This window comes from Vulpes lagopus, chromosome 2, assembly GCF_018345385.1.
Source record: "Vulpes lagopus strain Blue_001 chromosome 2, ASM1834538v1, whole genome shotgun sequence".
NCBI lineage: Eukaryota > Metazoa > Chordata > Mammalia > Carnivora > Canidae > Vulpes > Vulpes lagopus.
Genome location: NC_054825.1, coordinates 119,483,322 through 119,505,546, shown reverse-complemented (window position 1 = coordinate 119,505,546; position 22,225 = coordinate 119,483,322). Strand labels below are relative to the sequence as shown.

Here is a 22,225-nt window from a genome sequence, read left to right as displayed (position 1 = left end):
TTATTCTTTCACAAGTCCTATTTATTAAGGGCTCTTAAAATATCTGGCACTGATTTTGGCATTTTGTGACGGCCCTTACATCTGAGTTTTATGTAGCAACTCAAAGAGCTATTCAGTTCCTTGTTAGAGCCAAACCCCCTGACAGCAAGCCGGGCCTTGACTACATTATGTACTGTTCAGCAGATGGAGTTTGGGGATTCCTGTGAAATTGTGAAACAAAAGCACCGAGACACAACAAGACAGAACTAAGAAGGAAAAACAGATAAATATATCCAAGGAACAATGAACAACACAGGTAGCGTTAGTGTTAAGTTAAAAAAAAAAAAAAGATGACAAGTAAGAGATTCTGGATTCATAAGAGAGTTGGAGTTTTTCATTGCTAAAGAGTTTTAAGAATGATAGTATTTTATGAGAAAAAAATTAAAATGGAACAACAAGAACAAAAAAATATTAAAAAGAACATCGCTTGACTGTAAATTCAGTCCAAGCTGTTCCAGGTATTTCCAAACATTTCATGTTTTAATTGGCTTCCCAGGGCTACAAGTCACATCCACTTAATCTTGTATTGATTTTCTAAGATGCTTCCTGTTACCATGACTACCCCAATCAATTAACTTCTTATAAGGAGCAAGATAATTTTCTTTCTTGTGTCTTTCCAATGAGGACTGAATAATTTATTTCCACAAAAATATCTGATGTTGCCTCTTATCTATCAAGGAACTACATTATGTTGGTAAAAATGTTGGAGGCCTTCCGCTTAAAAAAACGTTTACAGATCCCATACAGAGAAAGCATATGGAATTGCCCTGGACCATATATCACGAGTGGCTTATCAATCTGTGCTTGTGTTGATAAAAGTTCTCTTTGGCTATGGAAAATTGCCTTTCACGTGGCCTTTATCATATTGAACTGAGAGGCTGGCAATCACTCAAGGAGGATGTTCACGGGGAAGAAGAAAATGGTTCTGCCACAGGCTAGCCATTTGTGACTTCTTAAACACAGCTCTGGAAACAATAGAAACAAGATCCAGGAAAGATATTGGTCTTTTGAGTCAGATGACTTGGACTCAAGCCCTTAGGTCATTTGAGAAAATTTGGGTAAGTCTCTTAAACTCCCTGAAGTTTCATTTCCCATCCTACAAAATGAGATCAATCTAGTTAGCTCCATGGTGGTATAGGGCTCTCTAAATCTAACGTCTCTATCCTTCTATCCAAGTCCTTTCTTCTACTCAAAATATCTTTCCAAAGCAAAGGAGTGACCAGGCCCACTTGCCTGTCCCAACCCTCCCAATTTGTGTGGAGAATACAGGCCAAACCACATAGGATGCCATCCTCCATCCCAGCTAGCCTTTCTTGGCTCATCTCTGGTCATTTGCCTCAATTCACTTCTCAGACTAGCCACCTCAAACAGATTTATCATATAGCTTCAACGTCTTACAGCTTTATGTTTGTTCAAAGCAATTCCCCAAGGTTTTCCTGCCCCAAATGTTCTTCCTATCCTTGTCCATTTAGCAAATTCTTGCTCATCCTTCCAGGCCACGGATATACCCACAACTGCCACCTTTCCAGCTGTGCCTGGAGTTTCTCCCCGCAAAAAACAAAAGATTAATTTTCATCAGGTGAAACAATCTCATTTTTCATTTGGCTTCCAACATGAAAAAATATTTTACCCACCACCTAACATAAAAACATCTAGATGCTACTTAACCACACAGCGAAGTGATTTTTTTTTTAAAAAATGCAGTCTGTGTATTGATAACCTAAGCATTAAAGCAAAAGATGGTGTTATTCAGATTCCTAATCAGCTTTAAATCTAAATAGTTTAATTAGTCACTGAATTGTGAGAAAACCAGCACATATGCAGAAAAATATGCCACCTGACAAATGAGCTTATCCACATCAATTATTTGAGCATTGCTATCACCTGTTAGGTACAAGATGTATCATTTCGAATGTAATACTTTAAAATTGGTATAAATGAACAGACTGAGATTCAAACAAAATAATGTAATTTGCCCAAGTATTTAGTATGTAACAGGCTTGTCATCCAAACCCAGGCCTATCTGCCTCTAAAGCCCATTCTACTTTCACCTTTCCAGCCTGCACTTTGATCACAGGTAGGTCTTAAAAGCAATGGTTTTAGGATATTATCAGATGCTACCTCTAGCCAAGTCATTCAAAATACTCATGCCTGAGAAAAAAGAGGTTGGTGTGTGTATGTAGACAGGTTATACAACCACCTAAAGAAGAAAAAAGATGGAGCCTCTTGAAAGCACAGTTACATTATCTTATTAATAATATATATCATTAAAGTGAGTTTTCTTCCTGGCACTAGACCCATTGGTGGCCTTTCTTATTTTGAGTTCAATTCCTTAGAATATTTTTTGTTTGTCAAAATAAAAGTATCATACTATAGCATGATGATAGCATGATATAAATTATCACTGAGTTATTAGAAATATCCTCATCTCTTAATTTTCCTGACTGGCTTCATTGGAAGGGGTTTACTATTGTGGTAGTACTGGTAGTCTTGGTGATGGCACAACCTAAAGTTTCGTATATATCTTACTTCAAACATTTCTTGGTGTCACATTAATCTCAAAAAAAGTTTATTGATGCTTCACATGAAACATATCAACATGCAACAATGCTTTTCACAGAGCATATGCGAAGTAAAACAGAGTAGTGATTAGAAAAGTCATAAAATGTTACCCCAGTAGCAGACAAACTAGGAAATCACGCCCCTCTCAATAAATGGAACATTGTTAGCACATTTTCTATTGTTATTTGGAATAACTATTATTTTTTTATCTAGATCTAGACGTAGATATAGACACAAGATAGACACATTGGTTCAGAGCATTTAAAAAATCAGTTCAAACTGGAGAAAAACTGGATTTAAAAGGTTAGTAACTGGGCAGCCCAGGTAACTCAGTGGTTTAGCACTGCCTTCAGCCCAAGGTGTGATCCTGGAGACCCGGGATCAAGTCCCATGTTGGACTCCCTGCATGGAGCCTGTTTCTCCCTCTGCCTGTGTCTCTGCCTCTCCCTCTCTGTCTCTCATGAATAAATAGATAAAATCTTAAAAAAAATTAAAAAAAAATAAAAGGTTAGTAACAGGGTGGCTCAGTTGGTTAAGTGTCTGCCTTTGGCTCAGGTCCATGATGTTAGGGTCCTGGGATGGAGCATGGAGTCGACCTCTCCCTCTCACTCTGCCCCACCCCCGTTCATGTTCTGTCAAGTCTCTCTATCAAATAAATAAATTAAATATTTAAAAAATAAAATAAAGGTTAGTAATATGTCAAATTTATTTCCCAGAAAGAGTTCCTTTCTTTTAAGTAGCTTCCCAGTTGGCCACCAGGGGAACTCAACCTCGCTTGCTCAGTCTGGGTCTTGGGAGAATGGAAAGGGACTGAAGCATTCCAGGCCCTGCCCTGCTGAGGAGGGGATCTCTCCCTCTCCAACATAAACACAGAGACTTACACTGACTACAGATCCTGTCATGCTGACACTTAGCACTTAAAGAAATTCTGATAGTGGCCACGGCTAATGGGGAAGCTTCTAAACGTGTCCCAGTTGTCAGTATCCCTCCCCTGGAATGACTGACAATGCTACTATTACAGGACTTCACACAGCATGTAAGTTGGCAAATAGCAAGATACCAAGTCTATTCTTGAGGCTTTTTTTTTCTCCAATCTCTTACAAATAATATGAGGCCTCCAGTTCTTCATGTAGCTGAAGGTTTGGCCTATCCTTTGTGCAAAAAGAGGATGGCAGATTAAATTTTAAAAAAAAATTATAAAAGGCTAGATTACTATTCTGTGCTAAGTAACACGGTTGTGGTAACCAATTCTCTTTACAAAGCAAAGGATGCTTTGCACACTGCTGGCAAGGGAGCAGATTAGGACTGATTCTACGTGATGTACACATTTCCAAACATGCTTATCCTGTGTCCTCTCCCAACCCCCATTAACTGCCTCTATGGAGTTTTTAAAAAGATGTTGTTTAAGAGAAGACAGGAGCAAGGCTGACTCACCCAGAGCAAGTCAGGAAACCTGCACCAGGGAAAAGCTATGTAGAGAAAAGGATCAGTGTGCCTTATTCACTTCAGAGGCATAATCCAAACTGTGAATTGAATTTGGTTAAGATGTCCTGCTGCCTGGAGAAGTGGCCCATTTTTAGTGAGTCATCAGCCATCAATTTAGGTGCCTACAGACACAGTCAGAAATTACTATGGAACAGAGATATGGATAATTTTGGCTATTCAACATAAAAAAAATAAAGTCTAGCATTCTGGCCTAATGAATGACAGAGATATAATTAGCCATTTTAAAACAAGTGATATTTTCAGCAGTAAAAGTTATAAAAATTAACTGTTGATTTGCAAACTTCTAAAATGCATGTTGAATATATGGAGAACAAATAGCAATTAATATCACTGGAGGGTTCATTTGCAAAGTTTTGAAAGAATTGAAAATTTATTCCATAGATACTGTATGTGAAATATGATAAACTACAGAGAGAGCAGAAGAGGGATATCCTAAAATTTAAAAAGAAATAGTCAGTAGTAGGTTTATGACATGTCACTAATTAATAACCATTAATTTTTCATTTTATAGTTCCTAACCAGGTGCCATTCACTGGAAGATGCACCATTCTTATGTAAATTCCATATGACAGCTCTTCCACCAAAACAACAACAAAAACCCCAAGTAAGTTTAGAGAAGTAGTTCAAAACAGTGATTCCAAATCATAGATATCAAAAGACATATTGATTGACTTTTTCTTATTATTATTATTATTCACTCATGAGAGACAGAGAGAGGCAGAGACACAGCCAGAGAGATAAGCAGGCTCCCCACAGGGAGCCCAAAGTGGGACTCAATCCTGGGACTCCAAGATCATGCCCTAGGCCTAAGACAGATGCTCAACCACTGAGCCACCCAAGCATCCCTTGATTGCCTAACAGTTTTCTGTGCAACATGAAACATATTCCCAATCTACCAGGTTAAATTGAATAGTAAAGCAAATTTTGAGCTAATAATTAATATACCCCAAAAAAAGAAAGAGAAATAGAACAAAAAAAAGCCTAAATAGCTAATAATTAAAATCCAAAATGTGCTCTTTGTTCTGATTATCAAGATAAAAAAATCTCAGGTCATCATCAGTATTTATGCTTAGTCATAGTGAGGTTTGCCCCCAGTATTACCAACTCTGTCTATTAAAAGGTCCACATCTTTCAACTTTTCTTCTATCATCCTTCGTCCAGTTAGTGTTGTAATATTGGGGCTTAAAAATTATTTTAAAAAATATTTTTGTTATTCTTTTTTTAGTAAGCTATTTTGTCATTCTAACATATTAGCTAAGAGAAGTCAAATGCAAAAGGCTGAGAAACTGGGTAATTTGTAAATATTTACCTGAAGGCCTTCAATAGCCAATCGCAGCATGCTTGGTGTAAGTTTGGAAGCTTGCTTGAAGGTGAAGTTACTCCAGTCTATGATCAAAACAAATCCATTGACTTGAAGCTCAGGATCTTCAATCATGGCTTCTAAAGAAAGTAAGATGGCACGCAAAATATCCACCAGTGTGTACCTATCAGCAACAGAAATATACTGCATTAAATCTAACAACCACTTTCCTCAAAACTATAGAAATTGTTTAGCACACTGAAAATTCCCTTTAAAATACCTCAGGAGTCTGAAGATAATTTTGTTTAGAAATCTCCTAAGAAGAAATTTACTTGCTGCACTTCAGGGACATATTAGAATTTAACATGTATCCTACCAAAACAAACGAAAATGCTCTTGAAAATATTTTGTTTTGTATTTTACAATCATTTCCTTTACCTCCAGGCCTTCCTAGGATTTTCTAAAATCTCACCTTAACTATCCTGAAAATTAGGCATCGTGCTTTCTGAAGCAGCTCAAGAATGGCCTCAGTAATACTGACATTTCACACCTTGACATTTGGAAAATTTGAGAATGAGATTTGAAGGAGTTTCACCAATAAACACGAATACTAGGGTTAAACAGCTATGGTTAAAAGTGTCAGTATATTTTAATTACTCATATGGAGCTCATATCATAAAGATGCAATTAAAGATAGAAGGGTATGTCATTGAGTCTATATCTTTCTCAACCTCGCACCCTAGTGCAGTGCCTGGCATGTTGTAGGAACCCAATGAATGCTCTTTGCATTCCTGTAAAATGGGAGTAGACGAGAGTGCAAAGACACTAATTGTAATGTAAGATACTGCCTCAGCGAAGGCAGAAGGAAGAACAAAGGAAAAAGCCAAATGTGAGAAGTATTTTAGAGGGAAACTTGTTAAAATTCGATACTTAGACACAGAAACTAAGATTGAAGGAAGAGTAAAGGAAGACACAAAGATTCTCTAGCTTCCGTGCCTAAGTAAATGGTAAAATCTTTCATCAAAATCAATAATGCAAGACAAGGAGACAGTTGGGAGATGGTGGGAAATGTAGAGTTTGAAATAAAACCCACTGCATCTAGAAGTATGTAGAACATCCAGAAAGATATATTAAGGAAACATCAGAAAAAGTAGACCATAAACTGAGGTGAAAGCTGGAGGGAGAAAATTCCAGAGTCAAAAACATACAGAGCCTAAGTTCAAGTAAGTGAAGGAGGTCATGGAGTCACAGCTGAGAAGCAAATCAGAGTGTTATTTAAGAAAGGAATCCCAGCATTTCAAGAGGAATAAGCAAATTTATAAAAACGCTAACATTTCAGGGTTTTCCCCTCAGATATTCGGGTATAGACATCTAGGAAACACCAGACAAAGAAATCTTGAAAGAAATCAGGTGGGATTGGAGGGGGGGGTGGATTAGGAGTAGAAATCCCTAGCACGGAGTGGAAGTGATGGGCTCACCAGGAAAACAGTATGAGGTAGTGAGTAGATATGAGGGAGGAGTTCCATTTTTTTTACTTCTAAAAACATTTGGAGGCGAATGGAGAAAGCACAGTAGTCCAGAAAGGAACTTCAGGCAACTTTTCAGTTGCTCTGGGTCTCATTTCCTCATCTGTAAAATCAGTAGTTTGGAATACAATCCCCTTGGGATCCCAGCATTACTCAGGCATAGGGCATGGTGTCAGAAGACTTCAAGATGGAATCTCTTCCCTGTCCCTCATTAGCTGTGTGGTCCTGGACATGTCATTGATCTATACTTCTGAGTATATGAAGAAATGGAAGTGCCCTCATATGAAAAAATGGGAGCACCTGTAATTATCTTATTCTATCTCATTGGCAGTAGGGAGGTGAGGTGGGGATGGGGAGGAAAGTCAAAGACATGATTCACGTAAAAGCACTTCCACAGTGCTAGGTATACAGCAAGTGTTCAGGTAATGTTGGTTGGAATACAACAGAACGTACTTTTTTTTGTAAGGGTAACACATAGACACAGAGTACTAAGAAGGATATAGTCGGAACTGAAGGTTATTTGTACATTATACTTAAAAATTGATGATCTTTAGACAGCTTATTACTCTTATAAAAGGCAAGGACTGAGAGATAATTTTTAAATCTTTGGAAGGTATACAGCATATTTTAAGGATATAGCATCCTTAGGCCTATAAAATACTTCCTGAATACATAAGATAATAAAATTTTGTGTAGAGCTCTATTATCTATTTGTCTTTAAACCTGTAAAATATATATAGCTGGATACCTTTATTTGTCACTCCATGGCTGGCTTATCTCCTTTATAAATATGATGGCCTAACCCAGTGTTATGACAAAAAGCCTATAAATCTACACAGACTGGAAAGATGGCAGAAGAAGGCTACATTTCTGATTTAAATTGAGCCACCTCTTTAAAAAATATATATTCATTTTAGTTCCTGATATCCACAATAATAGTATGGTAATAAAAAAAATTTTAATTAGAAAAGCCCAATTTAGCATTTCTCCCCAGTAAGATCACTCTTATGTTACCTATAGGAACACCAAAGAGCATTAACAGCAAATAGCATGAAATAAATTTGAATCTGAAATCAGCTTTGGAAGGATGATGTATTATATTCAGTGAGAACAAACCATAGCACCAGTAAAAGCAGAAGTCAAGATGCAAGGTATCTTAAATAACACACCTCACACATGGTTTTCCAAAACTGAGGCCAAATCAAGAGGAAAAATTTATAGACGTTATCAGCATTCCCAAGGAAATATAATAAGGCAAATCCCCTGATCAGCAAAGGAGAAAATCAGGTTTGCAAAGTTTTCAAGTGTAAACCTCACCAAGTTTTAAAATGTAATAGCTTTCTTCAAAAAGAGAATCCTCTGATCTTTATATAAATCATTTTGATGTCCAAATTGAAGCAAAGAAACATTAAAACATCTCAGCTGACTGCATTCAAAGGGCAGGTCAAAGCCACTCTTGACATTCTAGTCCCCTGTTGTCAAACATGTCACATCGCTACCATTAGCAGCTCAGCAGGCTACTCATAAGCAGAGCATTAGGACATGAGATCTTGCCAAAGTCTGTAAAATATCTTCCAAAGAAATGGAGGATTTTATGAATTTTATATCTTCAGGAATCCTACTGTCATTCTTCTTCTGTTGGAAATTATCTTTACCTGTTATAATCTACAAACCTGAGGTCACCACAATGAGTCCCTTGGTGTTTGAGGCCTCCTTCCCAACTGTAGGAGCTCCACCATTGCTATTCTTCCCTTGTATGTTGGAAGAAAGCCATAAATAACAAACTAGCACATTAATGCAGCTCTTGACTCTTGACGTTGCTTCCCAAAACATCATCAAGTAAAGCTTGAATCTGAAATCAACTTGGAGAGGATGATGCATAGCCTGGAGTAAGAAGATATACCAACACCGGTAAGGGATTTTACAACTGGGACACCAGACTACCCAGACCATTGCTCTTGAGAGACAGCGGAGCTGCGAAGCTAGGTAAATACCGTCTGGAGGAGGCTGACACCTGTATCTGTGGTTCACTAGCCATCCAGTCAAGAAGAACAGGGCAGCTTGCTCACTGCCTCCGGCCCTGCAAGGACAGGGGAAGCTCAGCGGCCTGTGCTCCCCTGGGCCTTACAGAGAGGCGTCCCCTACCATTTACAATCCATGCAAAGAGCAACCTAAATCACAAACAGGTCATTTCCTTCCTGTTCCCCAGCCTTTTCCTTCAGCCTGACAAGGAAAAACTGGCACCTGGGCAACACACTGAACAGCACCACACCAGGAAATTTCCCTCTGTCACTAAATCAATCAGCCAAGTTCTTCATTAAGGCTGCCCCACCCCTCAGTTTTCATTAAGCCACGTTTCTCCCATCTGAAGCACTTCCTATTAGAAGGGTGCTGAGGGGAAGACAAAAGGCCCCAAATCGCCTCTCTGATGCCTCATGGTATCATCAGCGCTAGGGCTGACGGACCTATCTAGGTGTTGTATCTTACTGAGTGCTAATAATAATAAAAATACCTTCAACTGTGTCATCACTGAAGATTTCCAAGGGGATTACAAGTGCATGATCTTAAACTCAAACAAGCCCAAAGTCCCTCTGCTGGCTCTGCTCCTATTATTTCGGAGATAAGGGCACAGGGTCTCCAAGAATGTGAATGGTTTGCCCAGAATCGGCCGGGGAGCCTACAGGAGAAGCCAGGTCTTTGGTTTCTCTTGCACTTCCCAGGGTACCTGGGTTCTCTTGCACTCCCCAGGGTACCTCACCCCTAGAACACCCATGAATCGCTGTCCTGCTGTTTCAGGTCTCCATGGCCCACATGTCCAAAGGCAGGGTAAGCCCATCCCCAGTGTGGCACCGTGCCAGGTTCCAGGGCATGCTTCAGCCTGGCCCCAGCAGCAGGCTTTGGTGAAGGAGATCCAAGAAGACATTCATGAGTCTCAATGGGAAGAGGAGAGGTCTACAAAGCCTACAGAGAATATGATCTATGAACCACTCCTCTGTCTGGCTTCTATCACGGAGCTCAGATGATTAGCTGTCTGAGCCTTGCGTTAGTTTTACTGCTGTGGGGATGTAGGTGAGTGAGAACAAGTGAATCACCCAAACGGAAGCATCTACAGGAATAATGTCTTTCATCGGGGGGGGGGGGGGGTGGCGGGGGGGAGGGTGTAAAACAACATGCACCTACTGCCATCAGAATAAGATAAAATAAAATGAAATAGAACTGTGCTGGAAAAAAAATGCAAAGGTCAAAAAGGCAGCTCTCCTTTTCAGGGTAGAAAGTAAACGTCTGCTGAGTGCAGTCCTTGTCTTTAGAAGATTTATTCTAGGAACTGAACTTTCTAATGATCTATGCTGACATTCATTCAACATTTTCTAAATGATAGATGCAGTTCTTTCCCCTCGGTTTGTTTTTCCCTAGACTCGTGCTGGTAACTGTGTGTACACACACAACACGTTTAACCAACTCACTTACTGGTTGTATGGTCATGGGCGAGGGTCTTAACTGGCCAGCGCCTCACCTTCCTCGTCCGCACAGTAAGGCCCACCTTAGAGGAACGTGATAGGATTTAAGAGATTAATTCTGTAAACGGCTTAGAGGAGTGCCTGGCACACCACGCACGTTATAAAAGTATTTTAAACGAATGAATAAATGAAATAATTAATTAATTAATTAAAATGAAACAATAAATAGTTGAATTCAAGTTACCAGAGAAGGCAATGCTCTTGAGGCACAACGCCGGAGAGGCCATGGTTGGCCCTTAGCCCTGAACTTCGATCAAGGGCAAACAGTACCCTCATTAAGCACTTAGAGTCTCTCTGGTAGTGATTTGACGCCTCATGTTTATTCTTCCCAAAGGTCATGTGTCCCTCGATGGTATAAAGAACATCTTATGCGTCTTTATTTGCCCCTTGGCACCTACTATATAGTTCTATGTATGTAGCAAATGCTCAACTCAGGCGTACTTTTTTTTCAAAAATGATTTGAATTGAGTACTATTTGCTCAGTTTGTTATTTGATGTTATAAAGACCTGACATACAAGGACATCCTTTCCCTCCTGTCAGTAGTGCTGTCTATTATGTTAGTAAAGTATATGTACCTGCACTCAGTGAGGGAAAAGAGCTCAATCTTTCTCAGAATGAGGAAATGTATTCATTTCCTAAGGACAACATTAATTTATTAACTGTTGGTCTCTGTTTTAAAATAGCTTTCAACATTCCTTTGAGGCATCCTTTCAGTGCAGTGTAGTAACCTCAGATCTTTCGCTTCTCTTCAATTTTGTTTAAAGTTGCATATCTAAAATGCGAAAATAGCCTGGTTCAAGCCAGACCCCATCAACATCCTACTTTAAGGTTGGCGCTCTTGGTCTTTGTGGTTATTTCAAGATTATTTCACTAATTACTGTATAATTGCCCCAGTTTCTAGGGACCGTCCTATTTTTTCCAGAAATTTATTCCAATATTCCACTAACATTTGTCAGGACAATGTTTTTTTTTCTTTCCCATTTTCCATGGTATGAACCAAAGCATGGTTTGGAATGAGCTGCAGTTTCCAGAATATTTGTGAAAAGAGCCTCCTTATAGGAAGCAACACAGAAGCTCTGAGGGGACAGAAGTCCCATGGAATCCACACTTGCCATTTCCAGTTTTGACTGAATCTCAAAATCCACCCATAACACAGCACAACAATGCTTCCAGGATTTGAAGGGTGAGGATTCCTGAGCTTGACATGATATATAACACTATAAAACAAAAAGTTGAAACATATATAAAGAAAATAAATATAAACTTTAATAAACAGGGACACAAAGTCTTCAAAAATGAGGCCTCAAAAGTAAGCCTATGTTCTTCTGCTGTTTTGGTTTTTGCTCTTAAGACTCCTGAGTATGAGTGTTTCTCCCTAATTATCTAGTTGATTACCCTTGATTATTCTTAGTAATTTTTACTTTATTTTGTTTTATTTGATTTTAGTGCACTTCCAGAGAAGAGTAAGACTTTGTGGCGGGGATTAAAACATATCTGTATAGTCTATGGCTATTTTAAAATTTTAATTTATTGTCAACATGACCTTCTTTCAATTTGGAGACTGACCACATTATTTTAATACATGGGCGCATAATCATAATTCAATCTGAACTTGCAGATGTCATTATTTCTTTTTTTTTTTTTTTTTTTTGTGAAAAAGCCACACAGTAGGAACAAACAAGCTGACAATAATATGTTTTGTAGGAAAATTCCAGGATACTTTAGAGAATCACAGCATGATGTTTGACCCGTGGCTCTTGCACCCCTCCTAGAGCTTCAGTATTATAAATGATAATCGATGTGTATCACGACAAGCCAAACATAATGCAGGATGGTCAGCGCTTCTGAATTGCCTCTCTATTAGGAATCATTTTGGTTTAACTGTATTTAATTGTTTTCCAATGGTTATTAACCAGATTCCAGATAAATGCTTGTTTGATGTGCAAATATTTAGAGAGCTGCTTTATACGTCTAGTGAGGTAAAATACTACTTATGACCCACAGGCCGACTATCAGAATGCATGTCATCATTATGTTTCAGGTGACCCAATTTACTCATGAATAGTCACAAGATTTATTTTCCAGTGAATTCAACCTCTCAGATATCTGCTCTTATGCTCTAGAGTCTAGACTGTGATCTACTTTCATTCCAAACTTCCTTCTCTTGAGACAGTATGATCTCTTCTTGCTTCACGTTACATGATCCTCATACGCTACCGTTGCAATCAGGGTGACAACTGAAGGTACCTGCTGAGTCCCAAGCCGGGCACTATCGTTCAGGAAGGAAATACAGCATGTAATGTGTGGAAAACTACTCCACCCTTAGTGAGCTGGCGTACTAAACAATTAATTGTTTTTAATTTTGTGGAATTCGCTCTTGTTTTCAGAAATTTATGTTAAACAATCTGAGAGAAATGAGATAAAACTGTATGAATCTTTACCAAGGTCCTCAACAAATGTACCATGAATCTCAACACGTGTAATAAATCATCTGGCCCTGGTCTATCCTTTTTAGAACACCCACAGACCACATTGGAGGGCATTCTGACATTTCAGTATTTCAATTATTTTTTAGATATGTTGAAAGGCAGGTACACTGTAAACATTACTATTTTACCTTAGTCTTCCTGAAGATTCCATGTCTCCTATAAAAGATTTGGAAATGGTCCAATTCTTTGCCATAACCTGAAACTAACCTGCACCACACTGCAGTAGAAAGAGACACTATTTTATTTATAGTCACTATCTCACACACATTTACTGTTGCTAGTCTCCTGAGGAGCACAGAACACTGTCCTACAAATTTAACATAGGATAAAGTATATATCGGGTAACTTCCTACTTAGAATATTTTTTGATGCATAACTCACTGCAACAAGTATCAATTAGCATTAACTCTGGTTCACATGCTATTATAAATATGGTAAGACCAAGATTTTGTCTTTTCTGTTATACAGATCAGTTATTTCAGAGGTCTTTACAAAATTTTTCAAAATTTCTTTAAAAAAAATCTTGCTTTTCCCTTTGGGAAGTTGGAAATAGCCTGTTTTCCAAATAAAAGGGACACTTTCATTTCTGGAATTTCCCTGTGTAATCCTGGACATTCCCATCTATTGTTTCTTTAAAACAATGTTATTTTATTTTCTTAAAACAACGCTACTTAAAAGAAAAAAAAAAATGTTGAAAGCCAGGCAATTCACTGAACGACTTAAGGAAGGTGGTCAGAATTATGATCACATGTGCAGTCAGTCTTCTCAAGAGACCCAAGCTGTGTGGTCTGACAGGATGAGAGTGGGATAGGACTCACAGGACAGGAGAGGCATGGGGACCAAGAGAATTCGGCATGTGGCATGTCCACCTAACAGAACAGTAGTAAGGTAAACATCGAGGGAAGGAGGCACAGATTTCTGTAAAAGTAAGTGAGATAAGAAGGGGGGCTGCAGAGAGTAGAAAGGAAAGAGATTCAGACCCAAGGTAGGAAAAGGGATGGTGCTACCCTGATACTGGAAGGAAGGTACTGCCAGAAACCGTCCTGCAGGCTTCAGGGCAGTTCTTATGCACATGTCCCAATGATAAAAGTCTAGAGAGTATGTCAAGAGGATAGAACTGTTGATCCACTAGTCCTTGTCACTGGATATATGTGGATCTGATATGGGGGGCAGGTAGGAAGAAGGAAGGAATGATTTAGGAGGAATTTTAGACCAGCTCTAAATAACTCATATACCTTCTGATCTTGACAAACTATAACTTTTTGATTATACATGTTTATTTCCAACCGCAGAAACAGAATCCACAATTTTTAGTCTGTAAGTCCCGATAGAGTATTTGTACAGGGCATAGCTTCTCATTGTTAACCTCACATATATGAAATTCTAATGTCTAGGATTTTGTGTAGATTTAATAAAAAATGATTTTACATACCAAATAATAAATCATCTCCCATTACAGATTTCCAAGGAGCTAGATCTTCATGACCATACCCTTTATATGAAAGAATAAGACAGACAACTAAAACACAGTTCCTTTAGTAAATCTGGAGTCATCAACTGCCCATATACATGAGAACTATAAGTGACTTTCATCTTAATTAGTGAATATCAGTTCACTTATAAAGATAAGTGAAAAAAGTTCTGATCTATATGCACGTCTCTCTGAATGCAATCTGCCCCTCTATGGGTATCTTTGACAGACTCTGAGATATATTTAAATGTAAAATCTCCACAGCTCCCATTTCACTGTAGCTCAATCAACAGAATACCAATCTCACTGACATATGGATTAGGTTCTTTCTTGAATAGTTTTTTTTTTAATTTTGATTTATACAATAAGTGGTTTATATGACCCTACAATGTACATCTCAGATGGATGGGAACTTCTTAAAGAGAAACTGTGGTCAGAAGGTAGCATTTCACAATCCTCTAAACTTTGCCACCCAGTAAAAAGTAGAGTGAGTAATCAAAATAAGGAATGGAACTCCATTCCCCCTCAGTAGCTAACTCTGTAAGTTCCTTAGCTTTATGATTCCTCAGGTAGTAATTTTCTTTGTATTTACCTAAAAGAAGTTAGAGTAGTTCTCAAGTTAGACTCACAGGGAACAGGTGAATAACTAAAGAGTAAAACCCATTCATTTACAAAACAGTCTGAGAGGCCTTTCTAGAAAGCCATAAGATCAATAAGCTTTCTCAGTAACTATAAAAGTCTTTTACAATTGTTCCAGAGATGTTTTCAACTAACCAGATGCATCAAAAGTCACCATTCACAGAACTAAAAATACACCAATGTTAAAACAACCAGTTCCTCATGATTCATAGTTCTGGTAACATTTTCAAGTCCCATGAAATATATTTAGCTTTGAACTTAATTGAAACTACCTTACACAAGACCCTTTCATAATTTATGTCTTTCAGTCTGAGAAAATAATTTTGATTGAGGCAGTGAAATAGTCCCCCCCTGCATTTGTCTGTTATGATACAGATGAAATAAGAATATAATTTCTCCTCCATTAAAAAGCAAGAGAGCTCAAAAAAGTCTACCAACTACCATGTCTGAACATTTTCCACTTCCTTATGAAAGATGAAAAATCACATCAGACAGGAAACACATTCCTTAGATTAGTGACAGGTGTAGAACGAGCACACCAGTCAGTCTTTATTTTCAGTGTCAGTAGGCATGCTCAGCGACAGAGGGTACAACTCTTCCTTCTCATTGAAGTGACACACATCATATTATTCCTTCATCTACACATCGCCAAGCAGAAAAGTTCCCAAGCAACAAAACTACTTGATCTTGGTTGAATGCCAGGCTATTATTAAAAAATAAAACCTCAGTACTAAGGAGAGAAATGATGATGACGATGATGATGATGGTGATGGTGATGATGGTGATGGATGATGATGATGAATCTAGCTTAAGAATTTCATTAGGAGGAAGGAGGAAAAGTTGTCTCCATCCTCATCCTCATTTCTCCACAGAACAGTAAACTTATTCAAGAGGTGAAAAATTTAGCGGCTTTATTTAGAAGTTGAATGCTTTTAGACTGCAGCACAGTAATATGGTTCAGGAAGCACTTAAAGCTGCAGTAGAGACTAAGTGCTCACGAAGTGAGAGTTTCAAAGGTAAAAATAAAAGCCTTACTCCCACCCCTAGATCACCCTCCCAGAACCCCAGTTTGTGGTTCCAATTTCTCTTTATCCCCAGCCAAATGAGCACAAACATCAAAGCTGTAAAACTATGACACTCAGGGTAAATTCTGGAAAATGGGAGAGTAAAAGAACCCCTAGTACAAGTCTAAATTTAGGATTTACCTGCTCTGATCCCAGTTGGCTGCAAAAAGGACTAGAATCTTCCTGCCATAGTGGTCCAGGTTGGCCAGGCCCCCAGGGAAGCCATCCTTCAGAGCCTGCTTGATGCCAGGGTCCGTGGCCTTGAAGCTTTTGAACATGTCCAGGTTCTGCTGCCGGTACTCAAAGTACTGGGCCAGGAGGCGGAAGGCCTCAAAGTGATGAAACTTCCTGGCCCGCAAGAAGCGTAAGATGAAGGCATCATCTGTGCGCAGAAAGCCGATGTCCGGCCTGGTGATGACCATGTCCCTCACCTCCTGGATGTCCTGGTGCAGCGTGTCTGGATTCTCGTTGAGCTCCAAGCGAGCTTTCTCCAGGGTCTCGGGAGAGAGACCAGCTTGTAAATGAGTCATTGTTCCGCTTGCTCCTGAACCTTCCCTTCCTCTTGACTGTCCCGCAACAACACACCTGGCCTTTGCCACCACCGCGCTGCGTGCGGCCTCCGGGCCTCTCTGCAGCCTGCTTCCTCTTCTGCACAGGAAATTTTTTTTTGTCTCGGTGTCCAGACTACTACCCTGTTGCTCCTGCTTTCCCGCAGCTTTTTTTTTTTTTTTCTTCCCCTTCTGGGGGGTATAAACTTCTTTTTCCCACCTCTTAAAAAAAAAAAAAAAAAAGACGCCTCACTTTGGTTTCCTCTCCCCTCTCCCTTACAGGGATGCGGACCTGCGGAGGGCCCAGCACCCCCTGTCCTTCCTCAATCCTAACAGAATGCCCCGAAGCCCACCCTGCACGCTTGGCACTGATCCGGGGAGCGTCCTCTTCTCTTCCGAGATGTAACCACCACCGCCCCCGCGCACATCTCAGCCGCAGCTCCGCGCCGCTTCCCTGGTCCCCCCTGAAGGATGCGCCTGCCAGGGCCCGCGGTGGCAATTCCGATTAATAATAAGGTGGCTCTCGGCGCTGAGCTCCGGGGCGGGGAGGGAGCGTCTTCGGCAGAGAGAAAAAGAGAGAAAGGGAAAGAAGGGGGGGGGGAGGGCGGAGAAAGGAGCTTATTTTTCCTTCTGCTTTATTCCAAGAGGTTATTAAAAAAAAAAAAAAAAAAGACGTTTGTAAGATTTTGTTTAAAGCGATTAGGTTCCAATTAGGCGGAGACGCTGCAGATCGCGCACCTTCCCTCCTCCCCTCCGAGGCAGACACGGTGATCTCAGAAGGCACCAGAAGGGTCTGCCCCCCCCCCCGCCCCAGCCCCACCCGCAACTTCGGCCTGCCTCCAGCCCTTATTCCCACGGGGTTGTCCCGGGGGTGGGGGTGCGCAGGGAGGGCAGGGATCGCTCCCACCCCGGAGCTTCCAGAATGTGAGGGTGGGGTGGGGTGGAGGAGGTGGAGCAGGGGAGCGGGGACCCAAATGGGAAGGTGCCTAGCTGCCCGCAGCCTCCTACCGGCAGCCCCGCGGGCGGGGGCGGGGGCGGGGGCTCTCCCCGGCGTCCAGCGGCGCGCGAGGCGGCGGCACCCACTCGGCTCCGCGGGCTGCAGCGCGGCGGCGGCGGCGGCGGCGGCGGGCGGCGGGGCCCCGGGCCCGCATCGCCCCCTCCCGGCTGGCGGGGTGGGGGTGGGGCCGGGGCGCGCCGACCTAGGGCCCCCCGCGCCCCAGGTCGTGGCCCCGCGAGGCCATTCGCGCCCCCGGGAGGCGGCGGGAGGAGGCCGGGCGGGAGGAGGCCGGGCGGGCGGCCGCCGCCTTTGTGCGCCGGGCTGCGGGGGGCGGCGGGGCTGCTGCGGGGGGCGCGCCCCTCCGGGCGGCTGCTGCTGCTGCTCCGGCTGCGGCTGCGGCTGCGGCTGCGGCTCGGGCTGCGCGGCCCCGAGGACTCGGCTCTAACCACCCCAGCTCCGCTCGAGCTGCGACGTAAGCGCCCCCTCGGCTCGCGCGCGCACCCCGCTCCCGGAGCCCCGGCCCGGCCGCCACCCTCCGCCGCGTCCAAACAGCCCCGGCCCCGACCGCAGCCTCCTCCCGCCGCCGCTCCCCCGCAGGGCCCCGGGAGGGCGACACCTGGCCGGGCGGGGCCGCGAAGCCCGGCCGCCTCCCCCACCCCGCACCCCCCGAGCTCCCCCCTGCGCCCCCCGGCGGTCCCCGTGCCCCCTGCAGCAGCCCCGTGCCCGCCTGCGGTCCTCCCGCGCCCCCTTTCCTCCCCCCGAGGCCCCCCGCGGTCCCCCGTGGCCCCCCCGTGCCCCCCCGCGCCCTCCCCGCAGCCCCCCGTGCCCCCCTCCTCCCTCCGCGCCCCTCCGCAGCGCCCCCTCCCCAGGCCGCCCCCCCCCCCCGCGCCCCCCGCCCTATGGGGACAAGACCCCGAGCGGTCGGTTCGCGCCAACTCACCTTCTCGGGGCCCCCCCCTGGGCGACCGCGCCGCCGTGCAAAGTGTCCGGAAATCCTCGGGACTTCGGGCACTGCCTGTCGCCAGAAATGTTTGCTCTCGACCAGAAGAGCAGAGGGGTTCCAGAGCGCCGCGTGGATGACGAAACCTCCGGAGGAACTTCTACGAATAGTGCCCCAGCCTAAGGCCGGCTGCTGGAGTGCCGTGGACCACCTGGGCCCGCAAAGGGAAAGGGAAAAGAGTCCCAGAGCAAGGACACCCCTCGACTCATTTCTCATCTCATAATAAAGCAAACGTTTCTGCAGACACGTGCGCTCGTTCCCCGGACTTGTATCCGTCTGCAGACTAGAATCAGCATAAATGGATGTCTTGGGGCTTAAGGTGACTTCCAAGGGTTTGAGGGCAAGGAATGTTTCCTCTTTTCAACGCACAGCATGTATTCCCCAGGTGTCACGGAGAGCAACTTGGGCTTACAGACTAGATAGAACGAGTCCTAAATTCCAGTCTGCACAATGCAACCAGTAATCCTGAGCTCCACTGCGGGGTGGGCATTGTCCTGGGTTCTAAGCTTAGAATAGGTGGTCTCCAAGCTGGGAGACCCTGTCCTCCCCATGAGCGTCAGAACACTCAGGGTACAGGTGCACACTTTTTGTTGTTCTTCAGCAATGGTGTTCACAAAGAGAAAAAAAAAAAAAAAAAAAAAGGAGGACAGGCCTCTAGCATTTTATTAATTAAATTAGTGCAAAGTTTTGAAAGAAACAGAATAAGAGAATACATTACACACGCGCACAGTCATTATTCCCAAGGAATTTACACTTTAAGTAAGAAACTAACACACACACATACTCGCTCACTCATTCATACACACCCATATATAATATCCTTCTAGGACTTTATATAATTATGACTCTTCAAAAGCATTTTGAGTATAATGTGAACTATTAAAGTAATTCGGTTCACAGTTTAAAAACCTTTGAAAAATCTATTTTTGGCCAATATTCTAGAACTTGAAGAAAATGTGTGTTCGTATGAACTGCAGCAAGAGGGTTTATAAAGAGATTTCCCTGATACAGAGAGACAGCGCTCCATAGACCTCTTGTATTTCTGAATGCCTCAGGCGCAGAGCATGAACTGTTTTTTTCCAGACTCTTCTCAAGGCTGTGTGTACAGTGTGTATAGTGCACAACTTTAGAAGGGAATTGGAAGCTAGGGATAGTAGTACTTCCATCCGAGTGTAAGGTTTGCTTCCCTGCTCTCAAAGCTACCGTCCTGTATGTAATGCCACCCACTATGTGTACCAATATCTGACCCTCTTCTCTTAGGCTTGTAGGAATCCGGGCTCAGGAAACAAGCATAAAATATGCTGGTGCTTAGACTGCTTCTGTGCCTGAGTGATAAAGTTGTTTCTCTCTAACCCAAGGGTTTCGCAACTTCTTCTATGGCAGACATAAAACTCTGGCCAGCTAAAGCTGTTAGCTTGCAAGTGGGGTTACATCTTAGAACCGACAGGTGCTTAAAAACCAATTACTTAATTTTGTTCTCTGACACCCTTCTCAGCAGTAGAGCATATTTTTAGAAAGGAATAAAATTAAATTTGTTAGTCCAAGGTATGGTGTGGCTTATAGTTAATGATGATATTTTTATTATTTATCAATAATCATTGATTCAAATAAGATTCATTTTATTCTATCAATATGTCATGGAAATCACATCTATCATGCAGTAGGTCTGTTTGGAGTAGGTCAGGTAGGTATATACAAGAATTTTTTTTGATTATATTCACAAACTGTTAAGTCCTTACTCCAGTAATTTTACTACTAGTCTCTCTCTACTTTAACAATTGAAATCAGTTCTGAAACCAAAATAAATATACAGAGTAATCTAAGGGTTAAACAAGGTGTTTATCCAGATGACTTCAGAGCATTCGATTCCCATTAAACATTAATTTACTTGCCCAAATTAACGCAAAGTTATGTAGGAACTAGAATAGGAGAATACATTGACTAAACAAAAGGATTCATTAAAGTATTGTTGGAAAAATAGTTACATTAAGGACTTCCGGTGTTTCCAAGGAACCCGAAAGCAGTTTGGTTTATTGCCATATTTAAAGTGGACAGAGTAAGTAATTTACATTTTAAACCATTTCATCCCATCTATTGTTAAATAAAATATACATTCCAAAAGGGGCACGAAACAAGATGTATAATTCTGTGGGATATTACAAAGCAATCATTTGTATAGATAGCCACCCAGTTGAAGGAAAAGAACATTGTTAGTACCCACAAAGCACCTCTCTCCTCCTCTCCTAACTACTTGCCTTGCCTTCCAACAAAGGAAGCCACACCATCTTCATTGGAAAATAATCACTTCCTTGTTTTTCTTTAAAATTTTACAAACTAAGTGACTCTGCACCATAATTTCGTTTTTCCTGGTTTTTTTTCTTAAACTTGAATGTACTCACTCATTGTAATTTCGTGATTGGCTGCTCTTATTCAATATTATGTTTGTGAAATAGGACTCCTTCTCCCAAGTTGTTGCGTGTAGTTAGTTCATCCATATTCAGTGATGACACATGGAATTCCATTTTATAAACAATATACTTATCTGTTCTACTGCTGATGGAGATTTGAGTTGTTTCTCTATTTAGGGCTTTTATGAATCACCACGTATAAACATTCTGATCTACATCTCTTGGTGCACATGGACATACACTGGAATGGAAGTGCTGGGTCATATGGAATGAGCATCTTCAAATTTACTAGATGACGCCAAACTATTTTTCAAACGGTTGTGCTATTTCACCCTCTCTGCAAAAGTATATAGGATTTCTCACTGTGCCACGTTCTCACATACCTTACTATTACCCATCGGTTTAACTTTATCCCTTCTGATTTTCAATAGGTATATTGCATGGTGATTTGGGTATGATCTCCATGATCGCTAACGAGGTTGGACAAGTTTTCGTATTCTTTTGGCCATTTGTAGAAAACTTTTGTGTGAAGTGCCATTGCTCTCTTATTTAATCTTTTGATTAACATCATTTTAAATTTTGATATAGTTCAATTTTTCTTCAATGAATGGTGTTTTCTGGGTCCTCTTTAAGAATATCTCAAGGTCACTCAGATATTCTCTGATATTTCCTTCTAGAAGTTTTATTGTTTTTGTCCTTCCCTGAAGCCTACAGTCCACCTGAGACTGAGTTTAGTGTATGGTGTGAGAAAGGGAGAGAGTATTTTTTATATGAATATAAGATGACTGAGTACCATTTATTGAGACTATTTATTGAAAAGATGATCTTTTCCCTATTGAACAGAAAAGCTACCACTGTCACAAAATAATTGTCCACATATGGGATCCCTGGGTGGCGCAGCGGTTTGGCACCTGCCTTTGGCCCAGAGCACGATCCTGGAGACCCGGGATCGAATCCCACGTCGGGCTCCCGGTGCATGGAGCCTGCTTCTCCCTCTGCCTGTGTCTCTGCCTGTGTCTTTGGCTCTGTCTCTCCTTCTATCTCTCAAGAATAAATAAATAAAAAATCTTTAAAAAAAAAAAAATAATTGTCCACATATGCATGGATTTGATTCAATATAAATTTTAAATCTCACAAGACAAGTCACTGTTTTAGAA

At 41.7% G+C, this 22,225-nt stretch overlaps 1 protein-coding gene across 1 annotated transcript in view; it reads right to left on the bottom strand.

The window, feature by feature from the left end:
* The window catches only part of CLVS2 (clavesin 2), a 64,144-nt gene extending 47,304 nt beyond the window's left edge, over positions 1–16,840 (bottom strand). The window contains exons 1-2 of the mRNA XM_041745146.1: positions 16,257–16,840; positions 5,417–5,591 (exon numbers count right to left, since the gene is read on the bottom strand). Coding sequence (XP_041601080.1) covers positions 5,417–5,591; positions 16,257–16,645 — 564 coding nt within the window. The 5' untranslated portion in view covers positions 16,646–16,840. The remainder of the gene's footprint in view (positions 1–5,416; positions 5,592–16,256) is intronic.
* Between the last annotated feature and the right edge of the window lie 5,385 nt (positions 16,841–22,225).